Here is a 17,542-nt window from a genome sequence, read left to right as displayed (position 1 = left end):
CTCCTGTGCTTATCTTGTAGATATTATCTCCGAGATATACTTTTCTTTATGATGATCTGTATAGAGAGAGAAAAAAAGAAGGTGCTGAAGTGATTTTTAGGTTGAGAAAACCAAACTTCTGGGAAATACAGCTACTCAAAATATGGTCAAGTCAGTGCTTCCAAATATATGTATAGCTCTTAGCACAGTATGGGATAAATAGCCGCACCATAGCTGTCCTGAAGATATTGTAGCTTTATTTCATTTTGCTCGGTTTTTTCTTAAGCCTCAGCCTTCCCTGAAGTTTTCTTGGAAACCAAATAATGCATGCACAAATGCAGCTCGGGCAACTGTTTGCTTATTTCATGCTTCCCTTTGTTTATTCTGGTTTTACTTCCATAATGATTTGGAATTTATTGGATTAAAGTAGCACACTTCAGAAAGACTAAGTGTATTTGCAGATTAGATTAGCCTGTCATATTCTACCTGTTAAATCCTTCATTGTTTTTCTTGGTTTTAAGACACTATTTTTTCTTCCTTTTGCTTTTAGGAAGGTGTTTCAGCGCTGGATCAGCTCCATGATGCTGGTTCTTCCAGTTCACTTTTGCAGCCTATTTCTGCAGATATGGGTGTTCCACTTCCTGCCAAGAATCTCATGTTCAAAGAAGGTGTATTATCTGAATGGAACGGATGGTCCCCTTCTGCAGTTTTTTTCAACCACACCTAAGGAACAGGTCAAATAGGGATTCTCATGCATTGATCACTAAATGCCTTTCTTCTATTATGGTTAATTCCTAGTGCCAACCACTAAGAAGTGTACCGCTGCTGCAGCATAACCCATGTGAAAGTAGTGTTACAAAAATGTGTTGTGTTGCAGTATTGGGGAAATGCTTAAACCGTCTAGAACTTGTTACTCATTACTGCATATCTTGCTGCAACAGAGAGCTTTTTAGCTGTCAGCACTATTTTTATCTTGAGACAATCTTTCTTTTATAACTAAACACGCCCTTTCTAGGCTTTCTGATGATTGTTAAATTTCTATGCTGTCACCACAAAATTGCAATAGTAGTTTTCTATGTTCGTTACTCAGACATAAATTCTGTTTAGTTTTGTACTGTACTATTGAAAATCTTTCTGTATAAAGGTAAGAGATTTGGCTCTTCCTCTGAAAGCTCAGTGATACCTACTGTTAAAAAAAAAAAAAGCGTTGTGGTAGGGGCATTAAGGATTGTTGAATTCTGTAGGTCAGTTTAACACTGGGGCCTTGACAAATCAGTACAATGGGAAGAGATCTGATGCTTACAGGAGGCTGAGTTAGTGCAAACTCAAAGGCCTGCTGATGACTTAAGGCCACTTTGAAGATGAGTGGCACACTTTCATCTCTGGGAGAGTTCGATGGAGGTGTGGAATTACGGAAGGGCTGAAGTGGTTGGCTCTGTTCATGGGATTCTTCATGATAATAGATTCATCTTGCTCTTTGTATGAAACCAGGAATGTCTGAGATTTGATCACACTGGGGGTTAGTCCCTCATTGTTACTTGAAGCTGGTGATGATTGCTGTAGGAAAACTCCTCATGTCATAAGTTGAGTTTAAGGTAGATAACTAGATCTGTCCTGTTGATTAATGTTTGAAAGAACAGAGCTCTTGATTTTTCACATGACAGTCATTAGCAAAGGAAGAACAGCAGAGGATGTGTAGGCAGAGACTTCTCTGAATCTGTTTTCCTTGAACCGTTAGTTGCTGATTATGACAAACATTAACAGTGAGCTATTTAATCTAAAATCATGTTCTGACTGTGTTGATAGGGGATGATTTTATGTAGCATGATTTCACTTTGTTTGTATTAGGCATTAACAACTTTTTGCCAGCTTAAAAATAGTCTGTCCTGTTTAGCACACAAGGAGAGCAAGAGATGTAAGATGTTAAGACTTTTAACCCAGCTGTCTAAAGTACTCTGCCAACTCTCTTCTTTACTGGAACTGCCTTGTTTTAAATAGTCATAATTAAAAATGAGACTTAACCATCCTGTCATTACTAGCCTACAATAGATAATGGACCAAGAATGCGTGGCACAGATGATGCTGGACAACAGCAAGAAGCAAAATGGCAACATTTGGATTTGTATCCTGTTCTACATGGCTGTAAGAAAAAACATGACAGAAGTTTGAAAAGAACAAACATACCATGATAGGATAATGCAGTGGCTTCAGTTACAACTGTGAAAATTCCATTCTTCTTTTTTTCCTTTGCTTTATATACATTCCTAAACTGTAAGTGTAGGACTTGCGCTCTAAGAAACTGGAGGTCTGTAGTACTTCAGTTTGCTCAGTGCTGCTTTCTGACATCTGTTTTGGTTTTGTATTTTACCAACAGCAGCTGAACTTAGTATTCTGTGTATATTACAGAGCTGGATTATCTATAGAAAGTTGATCATTTACACTACAGTGACTTTTGTACTGGATGTGCATACTCTCCATAGCGTTTTTTTAAGTTGCCTTATTTCCTTCAAAAGAAATTAAAGAGGAATTGGATGTCAATCTGCTAGAAATGGCAGAGGAAACATTTACTGTGAGAATTGTTATGTTGAGATTAAGCCAATATCTAGCACTGTAGAGGAACTAAGCAGTATGTGATGGCTTACACTTTCAGTACTATAGATGTTACTTTAAGTGCGACAGTGAGCTGTAGTAGATGAGCTAGTTTGGCGTATTGTATCGAATTTTGCCATGCCCTGTCTATACTAGTATGTAAAGTGATGATAGCGCAAGTTGTGTGGAAGCTTGAAAATGGATGAAAATTTCTTGTTCTCGCTACGTATTCTTCAGCGTTACTAAGTGAAGGATACCCTTTGTTATTAGGTTGTCTAAAGTAAAGTTTCTAAATAAAAGTAGCCTGCTCTTCAGAGTTGTTTAATACCCATAAATCTTACAGTTAATGGTGAGAATTCCAGATATGTTGCAGTTTTTTAGAACTCAAGCCACTCTAATTCAGGTGCTTCAACTCTAGTTTAGAAGCTTAAATGTTCAAGTCTGCATATCTGAAGTTTACTGAATAGATTGCAACCAAAGAAGTGCATAAAATACCTGAAACTCAACTACAGGTCCAGTGCTTGGGATGGTTCAGAGGCTTTACTCAAAGTATGTGACTTTTGTTTTAAATATGGTGTAAAAAAAAAAAAGATCTCAAAGATCTTCATACCAAAAGAATCTATTTTATATTGTATTGCAAATAAAGACAAATTAAATCAATTTCTTTTCTTCAGGTAGTTTTATTGACAGTGGGGAAAATCACATGCATTACACATTGTAAAGCTGTTGAAGTTTGTCTTCAGCAAGATTTTTAACTTGCAGAAGAGAGGTTGGTTTTGTGCTCTGGCACAACCCAAGTATTATTCAATCTAGATGAATAAACCTGAAGATGTTCAGGAGCCAACTAGAAAGTGTGCTATGTTTGTTTTCAGGTTTTTTGATCATGACTTACTATGTCACAGTTCTCTTTTCTCTTCCATCATTGTTCTCATTTTCCTTGGTCAGTGTTCCAAATGATTTGTATTTTGAAGGTTTTAAACTATGATTGTAACTAAATACAGTTGCACTCTTCTGGTGTGACATTGTTAATACGATACATTGAATTGTACAAAGTCTGTGTTCAATTAAATTATTGGCACATGTAAGAAATGTTTACAAATAAATGTGATGTAGGTCAAACCACGCGCGGAATCCTTCACATGCAGTAGTTCTCGTCCTGGGCACAGCACGAAAATGTCACTCTTCCACGGTAGTGCTCAAGACTACCAAATGTCAAAGTGTCTTTTTACCATATGTGTGCAATTCTGCGGAAGTGCCCTTCTATCAATGGAAACCCCGTAGTTTGTTGTAGTCTTCTCCATACCGCATGCTTAACCTCTAAGAAGGGAAAGGACAAGAGGATGATGTGTGCTCTCTCTCCTCATTCAGCCACAATCTAAACCTGTAGCGTTTGATACTTGAAGGCACTTGTGCGTGTGGTATCTTATCCGTTTTCTTTGACAAAAGACATTTTTGAGTGGGAACTTGGAAGAAATGAGACCAAAATAGTAATTTGTTTCTTTGAAGTAATCCAGGCCCAGGATTCATTTTAGCAGTACAACTGCAGAGAGTCTGACTGTTTGATTACAATATAAAGAAGAAATACAGACCTAGATGGTAAAAGAAACCTAATAACCTCCATCTTGGGTTTAAACCTTCCTTTATTCTATCTCAGATTTTCTTGAGAATGTGTATTTAACTACCTTTTTTTTTTTTTTTTTTCTTCTTCCCCCTCCCTTCCCTTCCGTTTTGTTCCACTTGGAATACTCTAAATGCATGCCTCTAGCTTTGTCATCGTGATAGAGCTCAAGGCTCCTTTTGGACCACAGATGAAATGTATCTGGTTTTATTGTTCAGCACTTAAAGCTAATATTAATCCTCCCCCTCCATCCCCTGGAGCAAAGCCAAGGTTTTTAATGCTTCTTGAAAAAGGCTTTGGGTGACTTTGATAATCAAGATCACTTGCTTAGGAACTACTTGGTACAAGATGCCTTTTGGAAATGGGCCTTCTGGTGAGCCGGGACTGGGCAGGCTTTAGGAATTGAGCTGGACTCAGAGACATAAAGTACTTCTGGGGCTGCAGGGAGGTACGCAGCGCCGGGTTCCATCGCTCTCTTCAGCAACGCAGGCTTTAGGGTTGCAGGTAACTCCTTGTATCCTTGATTCTTTCTGTTGGGTGATTTTGTACAGCTTCACAAAAGTGAATCAGAAGTATCACCGTGCGAATAGGATGATGGAGGCATTAGTTTATGACAGCTTTAATGAATACTGATGTTGGATTCCTGCAAATTAATGGAGACTTCATTTGTTTAATCGTTGTCTCTTTACATTATGGATCTATGTCCTGTATCTCTAGGCTCTCCCTCTCCATCCTTTGCTTTCCCCTCCATCCTCCCAGCCACTGAAAGAAAACTTGTTCCAAGTCCAAGCAGAGCTGTGACAGAACCTCAAAATAGGTGCACAGGTGCCCCATGTTTTCTCCTAATTTCTTTCTGTACTGCAGCAATGTAATTTCTTACAATTGCTTATTTGTCTTTTTTTCTTTTTTTATTTTTTTTTCCTGCAAAGGATATAAGGAAAAGGTTTTTTTTGCAATTAAGACAGTCGAGTACTGGAGCAGGCTGCCCAGAGGTGGTGTGCAGCCTCCATCCCTGGAGGTTTTCAAAACCAGACTGGATAAAACCCTGAGCAGCTTTATCTGAGCTCATGGCTGACCGTGGTCTGAGCAGGAGGCTGGGCTACAGACTGCCTGAGGTCCTTTTCAACCTCCATTACTCTATGCTCCTGGTTATAAAATACATAAAGTGATTTTATACACTTGTTTTCAAGTAGGGCAGGGTCAAATGCTAGACAAAACTCAAAGTGTGGGTTTGGAGAACACTAGTATAGCAGAACATACAGCCAGTAATACAGGACAACACATTTTTTGTAAAACTATGGGGTTCACTGCTACCAAACTACCAGCATCAGACCAGCTTTATGAACATGGTGTTTGTGTGGTACCAGCTACTTTGAGCCAGCGACAAGAAAACTTGATAGCAAGAAGATGACTGGGGCTAGAGCCCAGGGCAGCAGCAAAGTGCTGAGACCTTGGAGGAGGAGGAGAGGGTGGATGGAGATGGGAGCGACCAAACGAGGGTGACGCTGCTGAGAAGGGCAATGAGGAGACGTGTGGCCACAGCAGCTTGTAAGTTGTTGATGTGCTTCCAGGGGCTGTCTTACCTGCTGGTGTCTGGTGTGGGGGACTTGACCGCTTTCCTCGTCCGGCAGCGCTGAATGGCTTCTGTGGCCTCAGGCTCTGGGGGTGAGTTTTGCTGCTGAGAAACCCACGGCGCTGCTTCAGCTGCGGCTGTCCCGCAGCAGTCAGTTTTCCTTTGTGGCTCTGGTAGGCAGGTCAATACCAGAAGGTTTTTTGGTGGCTACTGGGCAGCTAACCTGATTTCCTATTGGAAATAGGAAAATGGCTGCTTTTCTATTGACTTTTCTATCCTATTGTGTTTGGGTTTTTTTCCTGAGGTGAAAGAGAGAAGTGCTAATGAACTGGCTGAATCCTTTATTTCTAGATGTAGCGTACCCGTAGGAAACATCCCAGCTGAAAAGATGCACCGTGAGAAGCTGTTAAGAGATCTGTTGCAAGGTTTTCGTAGGTTGTTCCATTGTGTCTTCTGAATTGCTTCTGCCTTGTATGAATCAATGATAATATCACTTGAGAACAGTGGTTTCTGTGTTTGTCTTGTTTCAACCTATTAGCCGTTTTGTTTGTAAATGAATAAGGGTTTAGTTCTATGGTTTTATCATCATAGGACTTGAACTTGTTTTTCCTGGGCTGTAGCTTTTGCTTGCTTTCCTTCTCTAGACAGAAAAGCTATCATGTTTTCTGCGGCGCCCGTTTTCTTCTTGATGTTTTGTTTCCTGCAGGATTTTGCACTGCAGTCTCAGCTTTTTACCTGCGGCTGCCCTACACGTCCCTCCTGGTTGCTTTACACTGTGCTTGTGCAAAAATCTAACCTTGAATCTCTGCTTATGTTTCTCCTGTTATTAATAATCTTTATGTTGGGTTTATTCCTTGTCTAAAGCCTTTGGCAAGCTCAAAACTTACTTTCATTGCAGTTATTGCGTACAATCCTGTGAGGGGGTGGGGGGACCTCCGTTATTCTGTTTTCCATCACAGTGCACGTGGGCTTTTGCCCCAGCCGTGAGTCTGCCACTTATGCCACCTGTTTGAAGGGTAGCATTGCAGGCACTGATAGCTCTACATTTCTGTGAGTTCTCTGGGCCTTTACTTCCAAGAAGCTGCTGAATTCAGACACGGGTTCCGATTGAATGATTTGGCTTGGCAAGACACTGTTCTGTTGTTTCTTTGATTTGTTAGTATGCTTCTTCAAACGCTACAGGACAGTGGGGTCCCCGGTCCTCAGAAGAGAGAGATTTACAAACAACGGGAAGAATTAAGTCACTCGTCAGGAATAAAATGTTCCACGTGACATCGATGCTAAACTTGCAGTGGTTTGTAAGCTGTTCCGTAGTGTGTATAGCCTGTGACACATATAGTATGTATATAAGCCACCAGGTTGAGAGAGTAGAGTCTTGGCCAAGCATTGTTGACTGTAACGAGTCGTTGCAGTAGAAGGAATATATTCAACTGGGAAACAGAAATGGAAATGACAAGAAGCTAATTATGAGAATGGGGAAGGAATAATGGTCTAGAAAAAGTCCTGGGAGAAAGGGGGAAGTGTCTGTCTGACCTGTTACATCCTAGAGCTCACTCTTACAGAATAGAGACCTGGAAGTGAGCCTCTTCATTACAAGTCCTAAGGGAGCATTCCTACCCCAATAAATCTGCAAAAGAAGTTAGACACAGAAATGAGAGGTCCCGAGCATGTTAGCACGGAGTAGAAATAGAATTGGAAAAGCACTCTCATGGTTTATTTTTCCAGCTTTCTAAACTCCTTCAAACAATTGATGTGAATTGGCCTGGATTGCGTTTTCACTCAATGTATAAAAACAAAACACGTTTTGCAAATGAATGATGAGGTATTATTCCAATCATTTTTTTAAATTAAATGAGACCAAGTAGCTGTCATACTCTGAAACCACATGCTTGTTTCAGTGGACCGTGCGGCATGAGTGATGCGGCAGGACTTGCCAGGTTGAGGTTTCTAGGCACACAATGTCTTGCCCTGTAGGTGTCAGCACTTCTTTTGTTATTGTCTTCCAGCAACAGGCAGCGTCAGGAAAAAACAGTGGATTTGGGGTTTCTTTTGTTAAAAGTATTCTTGAAGTGGATGTTTTTTGATAGCGAACGCTAAGGCAATTTTATGTAATCGGCAGAGCTCTGCTTACTCAATAAAGAAGCTTCAGAAAATAGACTTGGTTAAAATGTTACTTGCAGAATACCGTATAGCTGTTTCTAAAACTAAATAATAGGACTAAGCCTTTGGCATTCATCAGTTGTAATGAACTTGTTGATTCCATAAGCATTGCCATATACGACAGCGTCTCTTAGGTTAAGCATTAGCTCCAGGTTGGCCAAGTTCTGGCTTTTGAAGCAGAGCCAGGAACCTCTGAGGGAAGGATGGGGTATAGGACTTTGTTACTCCTTACGTGCAGCTGGTTCACATTCATGTTTGTTCGTTTGCTGCAAACGCAATGAGGGCAGGCTTACTCTAACTCGGCTGTCCTGGAGGGCTCGAGTCCAGCTCTGGAAAGGTGGTTCAGCGCTGAGCAAATGCATGGGACTCGACTGTCTGAGCAACCTGGATCTGAGACGCCTTGGAAATAGGAGGAATGTGGTTTTAGCCCAACTCTGTTTACATAAGATTTTTTCTAATTGTGATTGAAGAGTGAGTTTGAAATGTCTTTTTAATGCATAGATAGAAAATTGGCTTGGAGCATCCTCTCTCTTGGACCTGGTACTCCCTCAGGTGCCTGGCAAGTCTGACAGTGCTAGTGTAGCCATTTGATTTGGAAATAAATTGGGATTTGTATTCAGAAGACAGCTGAAGCTTGGTTTTGTGGTGTTCCCTGCACTTGGCTGGCAATTCGTCTAGACTGTCTCTGTATTTCTGATCTTGGGAATTACCAAAGAGAGCTCTTTTCCTTGGCGCTTGCCTCCAAGGCAGTCCGATAAAGTATTATTCGCTGAATTTCCATACAGCAGTTTCTAAAGTACTCATTTCTTTGGCTAACAAATCTGATTATGTTGGCTCATATTCTTTATTAGACCAATGTCTCTTGCCCTCTTCCTAGAGAGCTGATTTTACAACTATGCAGAATACGTCCTGAGGGGACTGACTCTGGCAGTGACGAAACTGAAGGTTTATCCATGGTAACGCACATGTGATAATGTTTCAGAAGGGGGAAGGAGATGTTGTGTTTTCATTTCTAGTCTTCAGAGTGGATACATCTCAAATCCGTTATTAAACAGATGGCAGGATCTATAATGGAGGTGCTCTGTATGTTTTTCTTCAGGCTAGCTGTACAGGAGGTGAAGGTGCTGTGGGGTATGAGCGAAGCACGATAAAATAAAATAGAGCCAGTTCCTCTGGGCAGGATGGTCTGGAGACTATCTTTTGACTTGAGTTCATGCACTGAAATAATGAATTTATCTATGTCAAGCTTGTGGACTGAGTTGGTGGAGCCAGCAGCTCCTGGGGACGTCGCTGAGCTTGTTTTAAGTGAGGTGAGTTGGGCAAAGGCAGCCTGCCCTGTGCAAAGCCGGCGGCAGTGGAGAGCTCGGCCGCGGCTACGAAATAAACCCACGAGGCTGCATAAATACACAGGGTGCCTGAGCCAACCTCTGCTTACGGAAACCAGGGGAGGGCTGAGGTGAGAGACCCAGGTCAATCAGCTTGTGCCCAGGGAGACGCCCGTGTGAAGCTGCACATGGACACCTTCTCTGCACGTTTTGTGTAAACTTGCACTTTAGACGACCAAAATTGAATCTGGTTGGGAGCTTTTTACAAGCAGTCCTGGATAGAAAGTGCTGATTTGCTGAAAGGGAACTTCATGGGCCCGAGATGCCTGTATGTGTGTGATGGACCCTTTTTCCCTGCAGCGGAGAGATGTCTGCGGGGTGCTTAATCCCTGCTCTGAACCAGGTGTGCATTACTCCAAAGTGGTATGCTCTTCTTTGCTGTAACTAGTATAATTCATATAAATAGCTGCATATTATGGAAAGAAACTCTGTAGCCTACAATTAGGGGAAAAAAAATGAGCATCCCATGCAGAATTGTTTATAGTCCTTGCCCTGAGTTGGGCAGAACAGCTGCTTCGTTTATCAAGGGGAAAATCTAGATAATGCTTTCTTAGTATGGAGAACACACTGTTACTTTTTTCATAAACTGATTTTTAACTCCCAGCCAGTGGTACCACTGCCCTGCTGATACTGGAAAAGTACGAACCGCTGCCTGACAGGGTTTTAATAGGATGCAAACAGCAGGCAGGGCTTCTCCAACAGAGAGCAGCCTTGCGTTTAAAAAACAAGAGACTAATCTATTGCAGAGAAGTGCTGTTGTGGCTGCTCCTCCTAGGTTAGGAGTGAGAGCAGCTACCCAGCAGCTCTTGATTTTAGAAAAAAGTACTTTTGTTTTTCTAAACAGGTCCTCTCCCCTCCTATCCCTGTTCCTGGCTGAATCTCCATCTGCAGAGAGTGGATGAGCTGCTTGTGAAGGTGTTAAGTTTCCAACTGCAGCTCCTGGCTTGGCTTCTCGCTTTTACTTTGTCTTTGCAAGTGCTCACAGGGCAGAAGGGGCTTCTCGCCATGTGCCGGTGCAGTGCCTGCAGCAGTGGTCCCTAGCTGTCCACCAAGGACCCCGGGAGGTATCGGCGTGCTGTGCCTGGTGGCCTGCGAGCCGCATCCCCGCCTGGCCGATTGCCTTTTCTCAGAGATGATGGTTTGTACTGCTCAAACAGCCCAGCTGCCAACATCTGCATGTGCTTGCTTGCAGCCAGTGTGAATACATCCAGGGGGCAAAGACCTTCTCTCCTTTTGCGCTTAAACGGGACACCTGGACCACTGCAGCAGCGCAGCCCAAGTAGATGTCCCCAAAAGCGGAGTTTCATCCGTGTGTCCAACCCCTTTGGACCATCCCACGTCAGCAAAACGAGGCTGGATTCCCTGCTGCTCTCGCAGTGGGGCCAGTGTTGGCTGGCTTGTTGCAAACCCAAGCTGGTGGCACGGCGTGATGGATTATCTGATGTTGTTTGTAGACAGGTGTCCCCTGGGCTCCGGGTTCTGATTTGTTTTTTTGTGGGCCAACAGTCAGATGTACAGTCAGGTAATATTTTGTGGGAGGAGGGAAGGGGAGAGAGGAAGAAATGATTCTTAGTGTGTAGAGCTTATCAGACCTGAAGAAAAAAACCTTAAGAATTTTTAATGCTCTTAATAGATTTCCATTTGCTTGAGTAGAGAAGAGCTCAGGTGGATTTCTTAAAATATTTAGATGATCAGTTTAGCGTGATTGAACACTGTGTGGTCTGCCACTGAAGAAAGTTGCCATGATGGAAAAAATTTCCCCTTCTGAGCTCAATTAGTCTGTGCTGAGATCAATTAGCAGCGCTGGTGAGGTGATTCAAGGGAAGGAGTCTGACACTGGGGTACCTCTGGGCTCTTAGCAGGTCTGCGGGGGGAGAAGAGTAGAAATAGATGGTACCACGCAACCGAGGGGACTCGCAGGAATTTTATTGCTCTCACTGGTGCATTTCCATGCCGGGACTGCTGGGCCAGGATTGCTTTTGCAGATCTTTCCACTCCATTTCCTCTGGCTCTGCTGTCAAACCCATGACTTGCTCCATGTTGCTATTCCAGCACATAACAGCTCTTTGGAAAAGGGTTTTTCCCCACGACAGAGCTGCGCTGTGTCTCCCAGCCGCGGCTCCTGCCTGTGCCTCGCTGCACTCCTCCCCTTCCCTCTCACAGTGCCTTTACTGTGCTGGACGAGAAGGGATGGAGATGAAATGCATCCCAAACAGCTCCTGAACATCTCAGGGTCCTGTCATCTCAGATGGCTTCAGAAAAGTCTGTCCAGGGACCCGGGGCTGGAAGGGACAGCTGGGCCACTGGGCAACTGTGGCCACTGCCTGTTTAATAACCAGCAGAGAGGGCTCTAATAGAGCTGTACTCTCCCTGTAAGAAGAAACGGTGTCTCCTGAGGGTATGCACTGATAACTGAGTCTTTCGGAGCTGCAAAGCTGTATGCAGCCATTACATTTGGAAGGATTGCTCCGTGCATGGGAAAAAATAAGACTGACGTTGGCAGAAGCCTTGCAAAGTGTTAGAAGACACAGAGGGTTACATGTGGGGAAAAAATGCAGCAAGCTTTTTTTACCACCATGGACTCCTTTTAACTGTTATGTTGTGTTTGTCACTGAAATAAATCTTTCCAATCATAATCACTATAAAGTTTAATTTTTTTAGAGCAGGGAATTGAATGGCATCTTGGGAAGAGGTAATTATGCTTCAAAGTGGAGTCGTCATTCTGGAATAGGGTTATTTTTAATCTGGGATTAGGTGCCCCCATGGGGGTGTTACACTGGCATACCTGCGCTGCCTGATCACTCTGCTGGAGTGTTCCTGCCCCTTCCCCTGTCCTCGTGTGGTCTTACAGGTTTCATCTACTTAAAGTTTGCTTTGTCCTACATTATGGTCCCCAAGGTCTAAAAATAGGAGCTAATTTAATAGCAAGCTTCAAACTGCCAATCAAACTTTACTTGCAGATCAAGGGAAAAATGACAGAAAACCTTCAAATGCTTCAAAGAAGTAATCAGATGAGTCTAGCTGTCAAAGAAGGGTTTCTTTTTTAATCATCATATATGTTTGGTAATGACTGTAGCTATCCTCCTGGGCCAGGCTTAGCTGGAAAAAAAAAAGTGATTTTGTGGAACTGGGCTCCTACCTTCAAACTAGTTTTGACTTTTGCAAATAAATTTATTGACAGATGGGATGCAACCACCCCTTCCTGCCTCCCATCCCGTGTTCCTTGGTGGATTTCTGCCCTGGGGAGCTTTGCAGAGGTTGGACACCCTGCAGTTTGCTCGCTGTGCAAAGCGGCTCCGCAGGGACCCATCTCTGTGCAGAGACTGGTCCAGCCTGGCTGATTTCAACCTCATTGAATGGATTATTAAGAAGGCAGCTCCAGCTCCTGAGCTCACCTGGTGGTAAGTCAAAGCAGTGGGGTGGCTGAAATGGTGGCCAGCTGGGGCTTGGCGGCGGTGGCTTTGTGGATGATGCCACCATGGGTGGCTGCTGTGGTTGAGATGTGCATGGACTGACCGTGTTTGTGCTCCTGTTCCTTTAGTTTTTATAGTATTTTTATAGTCTTTTCATAGTCTTTTCTTTTAAAAAAATGTTTAAAGGAGGAGGGGACGGAATGGCCTGTGACACTGAAGTGTCCCTGGATATCACTTCCCACCTGGGAATATTTCATGCAGAGTTGTGGCTTTTTATGGTGGCTCCAATGACCCAGTTTTCTCTCTCCACTTCTCAGACACTCGACACATGCGTACAGCAGTGGGATGAAAAGGTTTCCTCTTGGGTTTCGTAGAAATCCTAGAAGAAATTGTAAATCTACATTTTGAGCATGGTTTCTATATATTTTAAATGTCCACTGTGAGGATATATACCTCTCATCTCCTTGCTGTGATCCTGTAGCCAGATACCTAAGGGGCCCCTGGTTTCAAAGGCCAGTCCCAGGAAAGAGCTTTCTCAAATTATCTGGGGCTATAGAGCAATTACAGCCTCGGCTCATTTTACCCTGACAAAATGGTCAAAATTTGCATTTGGGGAGTGTAATGCAATTCTTTTTTGCTCTGATGTGAATGATTGGCACTGGCGTTTTGTACTGGGGGTGAATTAGGATCATTTACTAACTTACTGCTTTTGCAGAATGATGAAAGCGTTGTCCCCGGAGTTGGTTTACTTTTTCATGTGGCAGGCTGGGGGGAGCACTGCCGCTTGCTGCCTTTGGAAATGTCCTGCTTAGGAGCAACTGTGGGAAACGATCGAAAACAAATTTCCTTGCAGCAGATTGGTTTGAAAAGGTTGTGGAAATTGATGGGTGCAGGAAAAACTTGGTGCAGGAGCTCAAGTTCTGACGTTAGCCCTGCTGCTGGCTCCCGACGGGCCTTTACAAGTTGCTTCTCTGCCTCTTTTCTTGTCTGTGAGATGCAAATATAACATTATTGGCCTCGCTGCCATCACCTCTGCAAAACCTCTTACAGAGGATACAGGTAGTATAAGAGCATTTCTATTGCTGCAAGTGCAGCGGAGGGAGCCTAGCAGAATTAGCTGCGTTCTTGCTCTCCTGAGGGTGCTTTAGCATGGCCGATGCTTGCCGGGTCCTTGGGCCAGCTGTGCTGAGCTCCCTTCTGCTGCAGGAAAGCTGCTAGCTCAAATCAGGCTTATCTTAGGGCTTTGTGATTTCCCCGGCAGGTTCAGTTTCCTTCCCCCAGAGGAGCTCAGCAAGGCAGCACATGGGGAGGCTGGGCTGCAAGGCTTAGCAGCGTGCCTGAGCACCCTGACCTATTTAATAAGCCAATCTAATAGGCTTAACACGCAGCTCATCGGGACTAGTTGGGGTTAGGTACGTTTCCACCCTGAGGACAACCGGGAGTGATCTTGTACCCTGTTGTTCAGCTGCTCTTGTATTGCCTGACTCCGATAAACCATCACGGTGTTGTGGAAATAGCAAGCGCTGCCCTCTGCGGGTGCTTTCTCATTTTGCCACCCCGAGCCACATGGCGTTTTAATGTAGCCGTGCACTTCCCAGTTATGATTGTGGAAGGCAATGCAGAGGTCTGGGTGCTTGAGATTCAGGTCATGACGCTAATCTTTCTGCACCTTTGTCGTCTTAACTGTGAGCTATGGTGGGGCGAGGGAAAAGAACCGGAGAATAGTTGGCTTTGGATATTTAGAAATTGAAGGGGTTTGGTGGCGCTGAAGGGGACAAGTTTAGCGGCTGTCCCCAGAATGCCCCCAGTCCTGCACATACAGACCAGGGAGCGTGCTATTGAATTTTGTAGCAGCACCTATAGCTGTCTGTGTCCAACCCTGATCTAGATGCTGACATTTCTGTAGGTGATAAGTACAGTTGCCAGGATCCCAGTAAGTTTTTTCTTTCCTTCTCCAAACAAATCTGAATTTCTATGTAATGACGAATCCATCATGCTAATTACAGCTGTGGAGAAAGGTTAGCCCTGTCTGCCAACAACTCATCTGCATTGCTGAGGCACAGGTCAGACCCAGGAAGGATCTATTTCTGCTGCAGGTCTGTATTTAATCACAGTAGCCGTTCTAGGCTTTATTATTTTAACAGCACAGACAACCTCTGTTAATCCATGTTGTATTGCTGTGCCTGTCACACATGGGCTTGAGGCTTCAGTGCTCAGCAGCTTCTCAGGCTGTGTGCGGCTGCCTGTGATGGGTGATGTGGGGAGCAGGCTCAGGGCAGAGACTGCAGTTTTGTGGGAAAGAGAGACTGCTTAAACCAAAGGAAAATGAATGAAGGTGTTCTGAGGTTTGGGTTGTCTCATTAATACTTCAAAATAGAGCTCCTAGCTCCAAAAATTACAGAATCATGCTGCGTATTAAGTCATTTTGCTGCAGGCTTATCTTTGCCCTAAGTGGGACAGAAGAGAATGACTATGACTGCATTGTGCCATTTTATTTGCAAATAAAAATAGGCAGGCTAACAGGGACTTTGCTATAAGCAGTATAATAAAATATTATATAATATATTTAATAATAATAATAATAATAAAAAGATACTTCACCCTGGTAGAATGGCTGCATTTCTAAGGAATTATGACAAGGTCAGAAAGGTCTTGCAGCTGGCACTCTGATGTTTGCATGGTAGCTGCAGAACACAGTGTCAATGGTCTAGAAGTGATGGAGACTTCTTCCCCTCGACTTACCCCTGGGTTGCTGCCAGAGCTCTTGCCAGGGCTCGAGTCAGCAGAAGGTCAAATGTGGGTGAATGGAGGGAGATGCCCCAGAAGATGCTCCAGCTTTGCCCTGCCTCTGTACTGGGCTGGGTCTAAAAAGCACCAAGCCCTAAAGGAATGAATTTGCGATAGATTTGCAAACTTGACTGAACTTAGAACTTTAATTGCCCAGAAATCTCCTGGAAGGTTGTTCTGCATCCTGCATAGTAGGGACAGCCCCATCTTTGTTGTGAAGAGCTCTATGCAATGTCGCCTGCTGCTGCTGCAACTTAGGGTGTCTGATGGATAATGTTATATAAAGTGGTAGGGAAGTTGTGTATGTATCTGTGTAACATGCGTATATAGTGCCACATATGTGTTCCTTTCTTCTATACCCTCTTTCCCTGCTCTGAAATGTGTTCCCTGTCAAATGCCTCTGGAGGAAACGCTCTCAGACTGGTGAGTCTCTACATGTGAAATGCAGGAAAGCCTCCTACCCTGTCACCCTGTCAGGGACCCTCCCTGGGGGATCCACATCATCTGTTTCTGTCAGATACTTTTAAGAGACAGATCCTAAATATATAAATTTATAGCAAAAACTCGTCTTTGTCCCACTGGTAAGTTGATTAAAAGTCCTATACTTAAATACTGAAGAGCGAAGAAGAAACCAGAGATGTTAATGAGTAGCTTGGAGCTAATTAAAATCTAAATCTTGTAATCCTGTGAAAACAGCTCAACTTTCTGTGCTAGGTGCTGCCTCATTTCAAGACAGATGATACCAAATTCTCATGAAGTGACTAAAATTGGCCAAAGTGGTCATTGTTCCATGTGCTATTGGAGACGCAGCATTCAAGTGTCCAGCCAGCATGAGTCTTCCCAACCTAAAAAAATCATGAAATATGAGAAAACTACATTGAGGGATTTTTGCCTTTGATTGTAGAATCGGCAATTTTGGTTCAGGTCATGGGCCAGGACTAGGTTTTCTAAAGCGTGAACGTGATAATCGAGTGCAGCCACGTGGCTCCGGGAGGAAACCCTGAAGTTGTCATTATCTGTGGCACCAATTATGCAGCAAGATAGCTTTCTGAATCTCTGTCGCTTTCAGCAATAAAAAATCGTTATTTGTATCACCAGTCGCAATGACAATAAAACATCAATTCACAGTCCAGATCCTCCTTCTTTTAATTTCAAAGGATGCAAATTATTTTAAGGAAACAGAGAACTGACTTTCGCAGGAGACGCTGACCTTTTCTTCCCCCCACCCCCAGAACTTTCTCTTGCAAATTCTTTCAATACTTTGCATGGTCAATTAAAATTATTCTTTTAACAATTTATGATGGTTCAGCCTGGTGTGGCAAAACACACAAGCAGGCACTTTGCTAAGTGACTGTAATGGCACGAAACACAGGATTATGCTTGATTTGAAGGTCACATATGTGACTCCACTTCTTGCTGGGTTTAAGTTTATGATGGCATCACTGAACACAGCTGACGTTTTCCACATATTATGCTGGCTGGCTGCAGTGCTATGTAAACCTTGTGAGTAAAAGGCTGATGGTCTGATTTCTGCTTGATTTTGGGTCTTGCTTCTTTATCAAAAGTCATTTTGGGCCAAGAGCTTGAGGCTGAGAAGAGGAAGGGTGCTGCTGGGCATGGCAATATGCAATCCCATGCCCCAGTGTCTTTCTGCACAGCAGAGCCCCGAAAGTTTTTGATTGCAGTTAGTGAAGTTACAGTCCATGGTACGGTCTGCTCTTGGCCACACTGACGGTTTAAAGCAAACGTCTCAGGCAAACACCGGCGTCTCTGGCAAAGGCAAGCAGAAGATCCAGCATCAGTGATGCTGTGAACACCACGTGGGACATGCTGCTCCGATACAGCAATAAGTAACTACAGAGGTAGCAGTAATATTGTCAGAAATGCGCTGGGCTTTTGTGGTGGTCCAAGACTCGTGCATGGTGTCTTTTCTGTATCAGGTGCCAAATTTAACTTTATCCACATTGTAGTGATAAAGAAGGGCAGACCTGTGAAGTTGCTGAATGACGCAGTTGAGATGTCTATGTTGTCATGATCA

At 43.6% G+C, this 17,542-nt stretch overlaps 1 protein-coding gene across 2 annotated transcripts in view; it reads left to right on the top strand.

The window, feature by feature from the left end:
• Positions 1 to 3,583, top strand: part of FAM91A1 (family with sequence similarity 91 member A1) — a 28,307-nt gene extending 24,724 nt beyond the window's left edge. For both annotated transcript variants that reach the window (XM_082323712.1, XM_082323713.1), the window contains one exon: positions 530 to 3,583. In XM_082323712.1, coding sequence (XP_082179838.1) covers positions 530 to 706 — 177 coding nt within the window. In that variant the 3' untranslated portion in view covers positions 707 to 3,583. The remainder of the gene's footprint in view (positions 1 to 529) is intronic.
• Positions 3,584 to 17,542: the final 13,959 nt, after the last annotated feature.

The sequence above is a fragment of the Platalea leucorodia genome, assembly GCF_965183815.1.
Source record: "Platalea leucorodia genome assembly, chromosome: 1".
Taxonomy (NCBI): Eukaryota; Metazoa; Chordata; class Aves; order Pelecaniformes; family Threskiornithidae; genus Platalea; species Platalea leucorodia.
This window is presented reverse-complemented; position numbering and strand designations above follow the sequence as displayed.